Source organism: Somniosus microcephalus, chromosome 3, assembly GCF_052327205.1.
Source record: "Somniosus microcephalus isolate GS21.2 chromosome 3, FLI_Smic_1.0, whole genome shotgun sequence".
In the NCBI taxonomy this organism is placed as follows: domain Eukaryota; kingdom Metazoa; phylum Chordata; class Chondrichthyes; order Squaliformes; family Somniosidae; genus Somniosus; species Somniosus microcephalus.
The window spans coordinates 335,601,308-335,613,763 of record NC_140989.1 but is presented as its reverse complement, the minus strand read 5'-3'; the positions used below and the strand labels follow the sequence as shown (position 1 = coordinate 335,613,763).

At 43.3% G+C, this 12,456-nt stretch overlaps 1 protein-coding gene across 11 annotated transcripts in view; it reads left to right on the top strand.

Moving 5' to 3' along the window:
• LOC147122263 (receptor-type tyrosine-protein phosphatase F-like) overlaps window positions 1–12,456 on the top strand; it is a 654,652-nt gene that overhangs the window by 498,696 nt on the left and 143,500 nt on the right. For all 11 annotated transcript variants that reach the window (XM_085983216.1, XM_085983218.1, XM_085983215.1 and 8 more), the window contains 4 exons: window positions 1,515–1,632; window positions 3,096–3,674; window positions 5,345–5,442; window positions 7,928–8,181. In XM_085983216.1, the coding sequence (XP_085839342.1) occupies window positions 1,515–1,632; window positions 3,096–3,674; window positions 5,345–5,442; window positions 7,928–8,181 (1,049 nt within the window). The remainder of the gene's footprint in view (window positions 1–1,514; window positions 1,633–3,095; window positions 3,675–5,344; window positions 5,443–7,927; window positions 8,182–12,456) is intronic.

Below are 12,456 nucleotides of genomic sequence, written 5' to 3'. Positions count from 1 at the left end.
TGACCCTACCCAAACACGTACCTGTTGAAGGCTTTGGTCTCATCCTTCAGTTGAAGTCTTTGGGACTTTCTGCCTCTTTAATGCTGCTGCTGCCTCTTTTGGTGCTGCAGCACCATCCGGTGTTTCTTCAGGGCCATTGGCAGGCTCCCCCAACTCAGAAAACTGAGTCGGGGTCATGGAAGTCAGGTCAGCGGACAGGAAGAGGGAAATCCAACCATACAGGTTTAAATAAATAATTCCCATCCCAGCCACCGAAGTTAATGAGATTGTTGTAGGCTAGAGACACAACTCAATATCCCTAGCCCTCTGGTATATTTAGTGGAATGATGTGGATACAGGTATTCACCCCAAGTAATATATTTGCTTTCCAAACAGAACAATCCGTGGTATAGTTTTCAAAATAGCAGTGATTCCTTTTCTAATTTCAGAAAGGAACAGGGCAACAATGTGGTTATTCCGTTTAATGCCCAGATGACTAATTTGGTAAAATCATAAATCGTGTTAGTGTATACTCAATCCATAGATGGACATTTCCAGCTGCATTAATAGGCCATATCACAGAGAAAAGAAAAAGCTGACATTCGCTTGATCTGAACAAAGGGCGTTTCCTATTAGCTCAAAACTGAACAGCTTTACTCGGTGTCCTGGATGAATCAGAGCCTTATTCACCTCAAACAATTGACTGCAGGAGTTTGGATGAAGGTGGCAGTGTTTACAGCTGTGTGCATGTGTGGAAAAAGTGGTTTGCAGTGCATTGGTGTTGCTTTTTGATTTCCACAAATTATTGCCCTAGTTAGTCTTCTTTGACTTGTTAATGCATTATTTCCTTTACATGTTATTAATTGATGTGCTGTGTCCATTGTTTATTGTTGTTTCTGTGGTTTGTTGAATTCAGCACTTCAGTTAGAACGAGGACTGCTGGAAGATACGATCGTTTCACCTGGATTACACACACAAAGAATGCACCTGGTTTAATTAGCTAGGATGCAAATTTTATTATAATCATTAGTGCTAACAAAATGCAGTGTAATACAGTACCTGATCAAATCACAATTACTTCTGATTATTTTCTCCAAACAATCAACTGTGACGTGCATTTTATATTTATTCTTTTAAATTAAGCTGTTAATATGTTCTGGAGTCACAGATTCTTTAAAAGCATTGATTTTTCTTTTAGACTAGATAATAAAACATTTAAACCCATGACCATTCCTAATTAATTTATGAAGAACATATTTATGAAAGCCATGGGCTCCCTGCATAGCATGCTGGCACAGTGCACTGCCAAGGCCCTGGAAGTATCTCCTTATCCCATCCCGATACAATACTTTGGCTCGTGTTTTCCCTTTTTGTCCGATGCTGGCCAGGCCTCTTTTGCTAGCCCATTGGTCCGGCTTCCAGTTGTGCACCGTGCAGCATCCTGATTGTTCCTTATTAGCATGTGTGTAACGCTGGGGTTCTGTGTGGACAGATAAACATGGTAACCTATTCATTTCTGATGCATTTAATAATAGGAAGCTGCTATTGGGGGACTGATGCCTGAAACAACATATTCCATTACTGTAGCAGCATACACTACCAGAGGGGATGGCGCCCGTAGTAAACCCAGGCTGGTTACTACTTCAGGAGCTGGTAAGTAGGAGCGCACATCATGTTAGCCATAGTCTGTCTGTGTATCTTTATTACAGAAGTTCTTCAGACAGGCGAAAGAATTCTCAAGATAAGTTTTTCCTTCATCTTGGTATTGACAAAAGTTACTGATATACCTGCACTCCAGCTACTCCTCATTACAGGAAACTTTGTGATACCCGGCACTGACGGGACCGGCGTGTTGCCGATCTATCAAAACTGCCGGACATACAAAGTTAATGTTGAAGCATACGGAGGTTTTCATCTCCGTATCTGACAACAAACACTGTTGCTTAGCAACAGCTTCTAAAGAGTCGGCTGCAGCTGCAAGCGTCTAGCTGAAGCTGTTGCTATAGCTACAGACCTTGCAGTGGCTGACTGGGGAAAAAAAAAGAACGAGATCTAAAAAAAACTTACAGAAAACGGCTCCTGATTTTTGCCGTTAGATCGAGTATTCCGGACATACAACCTCCGGATAAACCAAAGTTTCCTGTACTTTTAAATAGATTAAATTTCCAACAATACAGCATAAAAAATTAGAAAATGGCAACACTTAAACACCAAATAAAATTAATTATTTGTATAATGAGAATGCACCAGACGCTTTTGTGTGGGGCTAAAGATGAAAGTTCTTAATTCAGTATTTTACTGCAGCAATCGTTGTTAAATTGAGGCAGGACCCCTGGTTCACCTTTCTGATTGTCGAAGATGAGCCATAAGATAAATGGGGCCCTGCCAGAAAGTCAAGGTCTGTAGGCATAGTAGGATCACTTGGGAAGGGGAGGGAGATGTTTAGAGTTAATGCTGCCTATAGTGATGAAGGGAGGGTTATGTAGAATTGGTAATGTTACACTAGGATGATGAGATTAGCAGGATGTTGAGAAAAATTTTGATTAATTGCCAAATTACTATTAATATTTTCTGGAGCCCAGAGACTGTAGCCACAGATTCTCTAACAACATTATGATCTTAGCATCGATAATAATATAATTGAGTGGTCTAAATTTGAACTTAGATGGGAGATTTTTTTTTTTTAAGTTTAGCCGCAGCAGGGAAAGAGAGTTCATTAGGTATTAGTGAAAATCGGGAAAAAAATAATCAAACCTGGGACTTTTTCATCTTTATGGGTTAGTGCAACACCAGGCAATATCTATCAGTTTGGCCATTGAAGAGCTTAAATAAATGAATTCTGTTAGTAGTTTCTACAATTAGACTCAGAATAGGAATTAACTCAGAGTATGTATATATCAGGAATTTTACCAATACAGTGAGGGAGGAAGTAAAACCAAGTGCTAAAACAATCAATAATGTTTTAAAACTAGTGACTTAAACTTGCCTTCTCTTTCATTGTTGCCTGAATCATTGGGTTCTGTGATATCTAATCATTTTGGAACTACTGGCCACGTGTGTGAGCTAGATAGAGATATACTCATTTTTCTTTACCATAATTCTGCTTTGTTCTTCAGTCCCGGGCAAGCCTGCAATGGTTATCAGTGTCACTCATATGAGCACAGCACTCATTCAGTGGCAGCCACCACAACAAATGGTGGGTGATCTGCTAGGTTTCCGACTGCAGTACAGCCGAAGCGATGAAGACAAGCCAAACATCATTCAACTAAGTAAGAAAGATGACCATTACACAGTTATGAACTTGCACAAGGGGGCCACATACACCTTCCGGCTGTGTGCCAGAAACAAAGCTGGATTCGGTGAGGAGATGGTGAAAAACATCATAACACAGGAAGATGTGCCAAGTGGTTTCCCACAAAACCTGCGTGTTGTGGGACTTACGACATCCACCACTGAGCTTTCATGGGACCCACCAGTTGTGGCAGAGAGGAATGGGAAGATGATCCTCTACACAGTACTGTTCCGTGATATCAACAGCCAGAAGGACCTCACCAATACTACTAATGAAACTCAAATAACGCTGAGCAGCCTGAAACCAGACACCACTTATGACATCCGAGTGAGAGCTCACACTTCCAAAGGGCATGGTCCATACAGTCCTAGTATTCAGTCCCGGACCATGCCAGTTGACCAAGGTAAGGAATTTGGTATATAACAAGACCATGAGTGGCATTTACACATTGAGTGATGATCTTGGTACTTGAGTGAATGCTGGTAGTGGTCAGCAATGGGCCCAAAATTCCAGGGTCATTACTCCATTAAACCTAAGAATTAGGAGCAGGAGTAGGCCATATGGCCCCTCAAGCCTGCTCCGCGATTCAATAAGATCATGGCTGATCTTTGACTTCAACTCCACTTTCCTGCCCTATACCCATATCCCTTAATTCCTCTGGAGTCCAAAAATCTATCTATCTCGGCCTTGAATACACTCAACGACTGAGTATCCACAGCACTTTGGGGCAGAGAATTCCAAAGATTCACAATCCTGAGTGAAGAATTTCCTCCTCATCACAGTCTTAAAAGGCCGGCCCCTTACACTGAGACTATGCACCCTAGTTCTAGACTCTCCAGCCAGGGGAAACAATCTCTTAGCCCATCTACCCTGTCAATCCCCCTGAGAATCTTCTATGTTTCAATGAGATCACCTCATTCTTCTAAACTCCAAGAGAGTATAGGCCCAATCTGCTCAATCTCTCGGAGTGAAACACCTGGCCAGCTGCAGTGAGTGAACTGTGCTCCAAATCACAGGGATATGGCCATTTGCGGCAGGCAGACTGCACTTAGAGGTGCAATAAAGCCACACATTCCAGTGAGCAGGCAGTAGCATGCAGGGATACCGATGCCCTGAAAGGCCCAAAGTAAAATGGCAAACCGTTTACCTTTTGGGCAGACCCAATATGGCTCTTAGCTGGTGTAGGTCTCACTAGGCCTGTCAGGTGTTGTACTAGGTTCCCAGGAACATTTTCCCATCACCCCTTCCCCCACCGCTCCAGCCCCCACCCCGGACACACCCCCATAGGTTGCGATAGACAAACTTGGGAGTGGGGGTGGAGGGCAGCATAAAAGTCGCTCCGCCAATTGGAATTTCTCGAAGTTGCAAGGGCCCCGGATTGCTGCCCTCCTGCTTTACCACTCTTCCCAACCCTTGGAATTTTGGATTTAATGCACTCCTCTTGAGGCTTTGTTACTGATTAAGTATATACCAATGTATGTATTTCACTGTTTGTCTTTATTGCATGCTACTTTTTAGAAATTATTATAGTGCATTACAGAGGTCCAGTTAGTTTGTGCAGCATCCTTTTATTTAAAACTATATACCGATTGATGATTGGTATCACAGTGCACTACAGGCCTTGTGTTGTGTAATGTAGTAGTGGGGAGTTAGTTTGTTTATGTTCCTTCCAGAATGCTGAGTTCCCAATCACAGCCAAACTGTTGAGAGAAGGCCACGAGGAAAAGCAGAATTTGAGACAAAGTTCCCCGTGTTCCTGCACCCACATCTCCTATTTGTCAGTTAAAAGTGGCACAGATGGAAACCAGAGAATAAGTTGCCTTCCTGATCATCCACATGTGATGTGTTGTGCAGGGTAGAAGCTGAGCCCTACATTCTTGATTCAGTGTAGTAGAACCTGCACCTAGGAATGAATAATTCGGTCCCTATGTCACTATACAGCCTAGAACCATACAGAAACCATGCTGGAAATGAAAATGAAGTAATTGTCCCACAGGGGCCACATTCTGAAAAATCCATCTTCATTGATGTGCATGTACATACAAGTAATGTTCTTCCTGACCTTTTTCTTAGTGTTTGCTAAGAATTTTCGGGTGAAGGCCGTAATGAAGACATCAGTGTTGCTGAGCTGGGAAGTGCCAGAAACATACAAGCCGGGAGTGTCTTTTAAGGTTGGTATGCAGCATTGTAACATAGCAATTTGATTAAATAAATCTTGTAACATGATAAATGCTGGAAGAATTTTTTCCTTCTCTCGTACAGCTATCCTAAAGGACTGGATCCATTCTTTCCGTTCAAGCTCATCCCCAAATTCATAATGAGAATTCCTAACCTTTGCCTTATTATCAGGGTGAGGTTAAAAATATGCCAGTTAAAAAAAACTTATACATTATAAAAATGCAGCCAGAATCAGATACGTGATTCTTCTTCTATTGGCTGTCCTCCTACGTGTAAACAATCTGAAGTTCTGTAAACTAATAGCCACACAAAAATGTGGATATACAGGTCTGTTGTCTGATTATGGCTGCCTGTTCCTGCAAAGTAAATGTAGGGAACAAGCCTCTGCTATAGTAGAATCATAGTGTGATCTGTGGTTTCCCATTGGTGAAAAATCATTAGCTGCTTCAGTTAAAAAAAAAAACAGCCCTACCAACCTTGAATAATTTCCCCATGTATCTGGATAATAAGAATTTACAACAATTCTGAAGTTTGAATTATGTAGTGTATCCAGTTAAGGCTGTACTCCCTGACCTGGTGTCCTTTGGGCTACATGGAGACCAAAACAATGCACCAGTATAAACCTTGGAAAATAGTGTACAGAGCACAACAAAAAATGTAGAAGGGCCTTTTCTCATCTTGAGTTTTCTTGTCGTCCTTCTGTGAGCTTGTCTGAGGGGCAATTCATTCTTTGAAATTTTTGGCATATATTTGCTTACTACCTTTAAAAATGTACTGTAAAAATGTACATTCATTTTCAGATATACAGTGCACATAAATCTTTAACAACCTTTTAGTTCCCTTTTTGAGTTTTATTTGTATTGTTACAAAATGATTTACTGCACTCTTGGTTTCTTCTGTAATGTAATTTGATGTGTAACTTTTCTCTGCGAATTGCAGGCTTTCTTTGCACCTTCATCTTTAGAAAGTGAGCAGTTAAAGGGCCAGTATCTACGATAGCTGTCTCATCAGGGAAGCTCTAGTATTGGACACACAACTCAACTTGGTCCAGTAAATGAATGAAGGGCTGGAAACAGACTTCTGAGATCCCTGACCTGGTATCTTTGAAGTCAATTTTTGATTGACAGCTCTAGCCAGCAGTTGCTTGATTTGAATAAAGTGTGAAATGTTTTTCCCAGTTCATTAGTTTTTTTATTTCTTCTGCTGCTTGGGTGGAGGACATGGGGGATTCCATGGGGGTGATTTTGCCAATGGGGGCGCATTGGAGGCGGGACTGCGGATTTTAGTCCTGCCTCCATTGACTTGTGGCCAATCCACGCTGTTTTCCCTTGATTGACCCTGTTGAGCCTGCCCAGCCTTGCACCCATCGCTCACCTCCACAGCGCACTTTTGGACCCCTCTCACCCCCGCAGACCCACTGCTTGCCTCGCTGACCCTGGCAGGGTTTCCCGACGTCGGGAAGCCCGCACCTCTGATGGAAAAATGGGGATAATCCTCTTAACTGCCTGTTAACTACCTGTTAACAGGCAGTTAAGTGGCGGTAATCCCCTTCCCGCCCCCAGGAGACGTGACCCGGCGCGGGTCGGGTACCCGCCTCCTGGGAAGATGGCACGGAGGCGAGTTGGGGGCAGGATGGGTACCCGCCCCCAGATTCTGCCATTTTCCCAGCAGTCCCACCTCCAAACCCACCACCCCAGGGCTGGCAAAATCACCCCCCCCCCCCGCCCCCCCCATGAGTTTGTCTTTCTCACATAAAAACGTTTCATCAAGGAGAGGTTGTTTAAAGTGCTGCAACGAACTGAAGTATTCTTGACTTTTATTGCTTTTAAAGGGACAATGGAAAATAATGTAAATGATTATAATGAAATCTGCTGTTTGCTCTTGTTTCTGTTTAATTTTACTCAATAACCCTACTTTATAGCCAGAGATATATGGATTGTCAATTTTATTTGTCCATCAGCCTTTCCTCACTTATCTAAGGGCCGCAGCTTGCGTTGCAGCAACCCGATCTTCAAATACACTTCGCCAGGCAAGCCGCCTCTTAATCTCCGCAGATCACCGGCTTCATGGAAATGAGGCCCGAGGTCCACTATCAGGGGCGCCTCAGGCCTCATCATTCATGGTACACCCGAATTTCTAGGCCAATAATCAATACAGTTGATTACAAAAATTTAATACTTTTTAAAATAATATCTAAAACTCTGAAAAGGAATTTCGATACAGCAGTACTGAAAACTGCTGATTGTTTTTGTTCACTTATTTCACCTGTTTTGTATTTGAGAAGATATATGCCTATACTGGCAACTGTTAACATAGGTACAGGTCTTTCATCAAAAGGCTGCAACCTACCATGCTGCCTATTTTTATAGAACACTTGGATGTTGATCATCTGATTTCATAGAAAGCAAACAGAAATGAAGCTAAAATGACTTTTTGATATCCGTTTATTACTAGCAACTTCTCTTGCTCCTTCCTCAGATCCTGTACAATGGCCAAAGCGTAGAGGTAGATGGACAATCCATGCGAAAACTTATTACAAAGCTTCAGCCTGATACTGAATACTCCTTTGTATTAACAAACCGTGGGAATAGCGCTGGTGGGCTACAGCAGGTGGTATCGATCCGTACTGCACCTAACTTGCTGCAGACAAAACCAATCGTGTACAGCAAGAACATCAAGGATGGCAAGTTGCCAATCAACTTGCCTAAGGTTCAGACCACAGCCGTTGTCAAGTAAGCTGTGAGCTTATTTAAGGATGAATTCACTGGATTTGTGAAACTTGCATAGATGTGCTAACCCATTTCTCAAGGACTGTTGGTAAACCATATAAAATGTCTGTTATAAGCGAAATACAGTATGGTGTTGATAATGTTATATTGTGGTGATGATTTCTTCATCTATAAGCATTGCATATTATGTTGGCTGTATCTGAGTAGGAGGGAGTGTTACTGAACTTAAAAATTCCTAATCAGACCATATCCATTGTTCTATGTCAAGCCAAATGTCACATGATTATGCTAAAACATTACACTGCCTGGTCTGTACTGAGGTCTGAGTTAAACATTTTAAATTGTAGGACTTTGTTGCTTATAAAACTTGAAAGCAGAGTGGGATTTTGTTACATATTAGTCTCTGATTCCAAGGAGCCTTAAAGACAAAACTAAAAGCTAATAAGACATAACCCCAAATGGAACATGAAAATTTAGCACTTAATTCCAGGTAGTAGAATCTCATAGGTCTGGTATACTTGCTAGTGAACAATAAAAATGAGATTCATTTCTATAGAGAAATATTTAGGGAGAGGGCCTGTGTATACTTCTACATAGAACACAGTCATCCTATTAGCAACCTTCCCTGAAAGAATATATACAGTTTAGCAGCTTTTTAAAAAAAAGTGGACACAAAGGTGTGAAACTATTATAATCTTTGACAGCAGCCTCTGGTAGGCTTTTCTATGAATGATAAATAAATTCTTCCCTGGCTCTGATTGCCTTTTAAACCACAGTGTTATGGGTTGACCTCCTCATTTTTTCAATGAATTGTTCTACTTCCATCATCTGTACGAATTATTAATGTAAATTAATTTATTTTTTGTGTTCATAGCTCAATTTTATCAAAATGTACAGATTTTCATAGAAACATAGAAGATAGGAGCAGGGGTTGGCCATTCGGCCCCTCGAGCCTGTTCCACCATTTAATGAGATCATGGCTGATGATCCAAATTCAATCCCTGCTTTCTCCCCATATCCCTTGATCCCTTTAGCCTTAAGAAATATATCTAACTCCTTGAATATATTTAATGAATTGGCCTCAACTGCCTTCTGTGGTAGAGAATTCCACAGGTTCACCACTCTCTGGGTGAAGAAATTCCTCCTCATCTCAGTCCTAAATGGCTTACCCCTTATCCTTAGACTGTGACCCCTGGTTCTGGACTCCCCTGCCATCGGGAACATCCTTCCTGCATCTAGTCTGTCTAGTCCTGTTAGAATTTTATAAGTTTCAATGAGATCCCCTCTCATTCTTCTAAACTCTAGCGAATATAAGCCTAATCGACCCAATCTCTCTCCATATGTCATTCCTGCCATCCCAGGTATCAGTCTGGTGAATCTTCGCTGCACTCCCTCCATGGCAAGAACATCCTTCCTCAGATAAGGCGACCAAAACTGCACACAACACTCAAAGGTGTGGTCTCACCAAGGCCCTGTACAACTGCAGCAAGACATCCTTGCTCCTGCACTCGAATCCTCTCGCTAGGAAGGCCAGCATACCATTTGCCTTCTTAACTGCCTGCTGCACCTGCATGCTTACCTTCAGCGACTGGTGCACAAGGACACCCAGGTCTCGTTGCACTTCCCCTTTTCCCAATCTATTGCCATTCAGATAATAATATGTCTTTCTGTTTTTGTCACCGAAGTGGATAACCTCGCATTTATCCACATTATACTGCATTTGCCATGCATCTGCCCAGTCACCCAACCTGTCCAAATCATACTGGAGTTTCTCTGCATCCTCCTCACAGCACACACACCCACCCAGCTTTGTGTCGTCTGCAAACTTGGAGATATTACATCTAGTTCCCTCGTCTAGATCATTAATATATATTGTGAATAGCTGGGGTCCTAGCACCGATCCCTGCGGTACCCCACTAATCACTGCCTGCCACTCGGAAAAAGATCCATTTATTCCAACTCTTTGCTTCCTGTCTCCCAACCAGTTCTCTATCCAAGTCAGTACCTTACCCCCAATCCCATGTGCTTTAACTTTGCACGCTAATCTCTTTTGCGGGACTTTATCGAAAGCCTTCTGAAAGTCCAAATACACCACATCCACTGGTTCTCCCTTATCTATTCTACCAGTTACATCCTCAAAAAATTCCAGTAGATTAGTCAAGCACGATTTACCTTTTGTAAATCCATGTTGACTTTGTCCGATCCTGTCACTGTTTTCCAAGTGCTCGGCTATTACATCTTTTATAATGGACTCTAGCATTTTTTCTCCCACCTTTTTAAATAGTGGGGTTACATTAGCTACCCTCCAATCCATGGGAACTGTTCCAGAGTCTATAGAATTTTGGAAGATGACCAGCAATGCATCTACTATTTCTAGGGCCACTTCCTTCAGTACCCTAGGATGTAGATTATCAGGCCCTGGGGATTTATCGGCCTTCAATCCCGTCAATTTCCCTAACACCATTTCCCTACAAATACTGATTTCATTCAGTTCCTCTCTCTCATTAGACCCTATGGGCTAAAAATTCAGTTTGGGGCGCCCAGCTTGCCTGGGCGCCGGAATTACCGCTGCGCGCGGAGCCACTTGCGCCATCGGGATATTCAGTTTCAGCGCCCCAAGTGGAAGCCGGCCGCTAAACAAGGGTTTCCGGGGCGCTGAAACTGAATATCGGCGCGCAAAGTGCCGCAGCGCCACCCGCTGCGGCACGGCAGGCTGCGGTACTGCAGGCCTTCCTCCCACTGTTAAGGGGGAGGTGCCTGCAACAGCGCGATCCCCGCTCGCGAGTGCCGGCAAATGAGCCCGGCACCAAGGAGAAGTGCCGGGCTCTCGGGAAACAGCCGGCAATACCGCGGGGGGGGGGGGGGTGTGTAGGAGGCCGGGGACGGAGGTGCGGGCAGGCGGCTGCCGAAAAACCGGCTGGCCGCACCTCCACCTTAACTCGCCCCACTACCGCCACAGGTAGGCCCCTGTGTACCGGTCGCTGTTTGCGGCCGGCGCAGAAGAGGCGGCTGCGACCTAATATGGTGCTCGGGGCGGTAGCGGGGCGCTGCGCACACCGATGACGTCATCGGTGGCGTCGCAGCGCTACAGGCTAACGCCGCCATTAGCGCCCCACTAAATATCGCGGTGGCTGTGGCCAGAGGCGCAAAAGCCCTCTTTGGGCGCAAACTGGTGGCGCAGGCCACTGAATTTCTCGGCCTATGTTCCCAAACATCTCTGGGAGGTTATTTGTGTCCTCCTTTGTGAAGACAGAACCAGAGTATGTTTTTAATTGGTCTGCCATTTCTTTGTTCCCCATTATAGATTCCCCTGATTCTGACTGAAAGGGACCTACACTTGACTTCACCAATCTTTTTCTCTTCTCATATCTACAGAAGCTTTTACAGTCAATTTTTATGTTCCCTGCCAGCTTATTCTCATATTCTATTTTCCCCCTCTTAATTAATCCCTTTGTCCTCCTTTGCTGAATTCTAAACTGTTCCCAATCCTCAGGTTTGCTGCTTTTTCTGGCCAATTTATATGATCTCTCCTTGGATCTTATGCTATCCTTAATTTCCCTTGTTAGCCACGGTTGAGTCACGTTTTTTGTTTTATTTTGATACCAAACAGGGATGAACAAATTCGGTAGTTCATCCATGCGATCTTTAAATGTTTGCCATTGCCTATCCACCGTCAACCCTTTAAATAACGCTCCCCAATCCATCCTAGCCAACTTGCGCCTCATACCATCGTAGTTTCCTTTATATAAATTCAGGACCCTAGTCTCTGAGTCAACTACTTCACTCTCCATCTTAATGAAGAATTCTATCATATTATGATCGCTGCTCCCCAAGGGGCCTCGCACAACAAGATTGCTAATTAACCCTTTCTCATTACATAATACCCAGTCTAAGATGGCCTGATCTCTAGTTGGTTTCTCGACATATTGGTCCAGGAAACCATCCCGTATACACTCTAGGAATTCCTCCTCCACAGTATTGTTACTAATTTGGTTAGCCAAATCTATATGTAGATTAAAGTCACCCATGATAACTGCTGTGCCCTTATTGCAAGCATCTCTAATTTCTTGTTTAATGCCATCCCCAACCTCTGCATTACTGTTTGGGGGTCTGTATACAACTCCCACTAATGTTTTCTGCCCCTTAGTATTTCTCAGCTCTACCCATACAGATTCCACATCATCAGAGCTAATATCCTTCCTTACTATTGTGTTAATCTCCTCTTTAACCAGCAATGCTACCCCACCTCCTTTTCCTTTTTGCCTGTTCTTCCTGAAT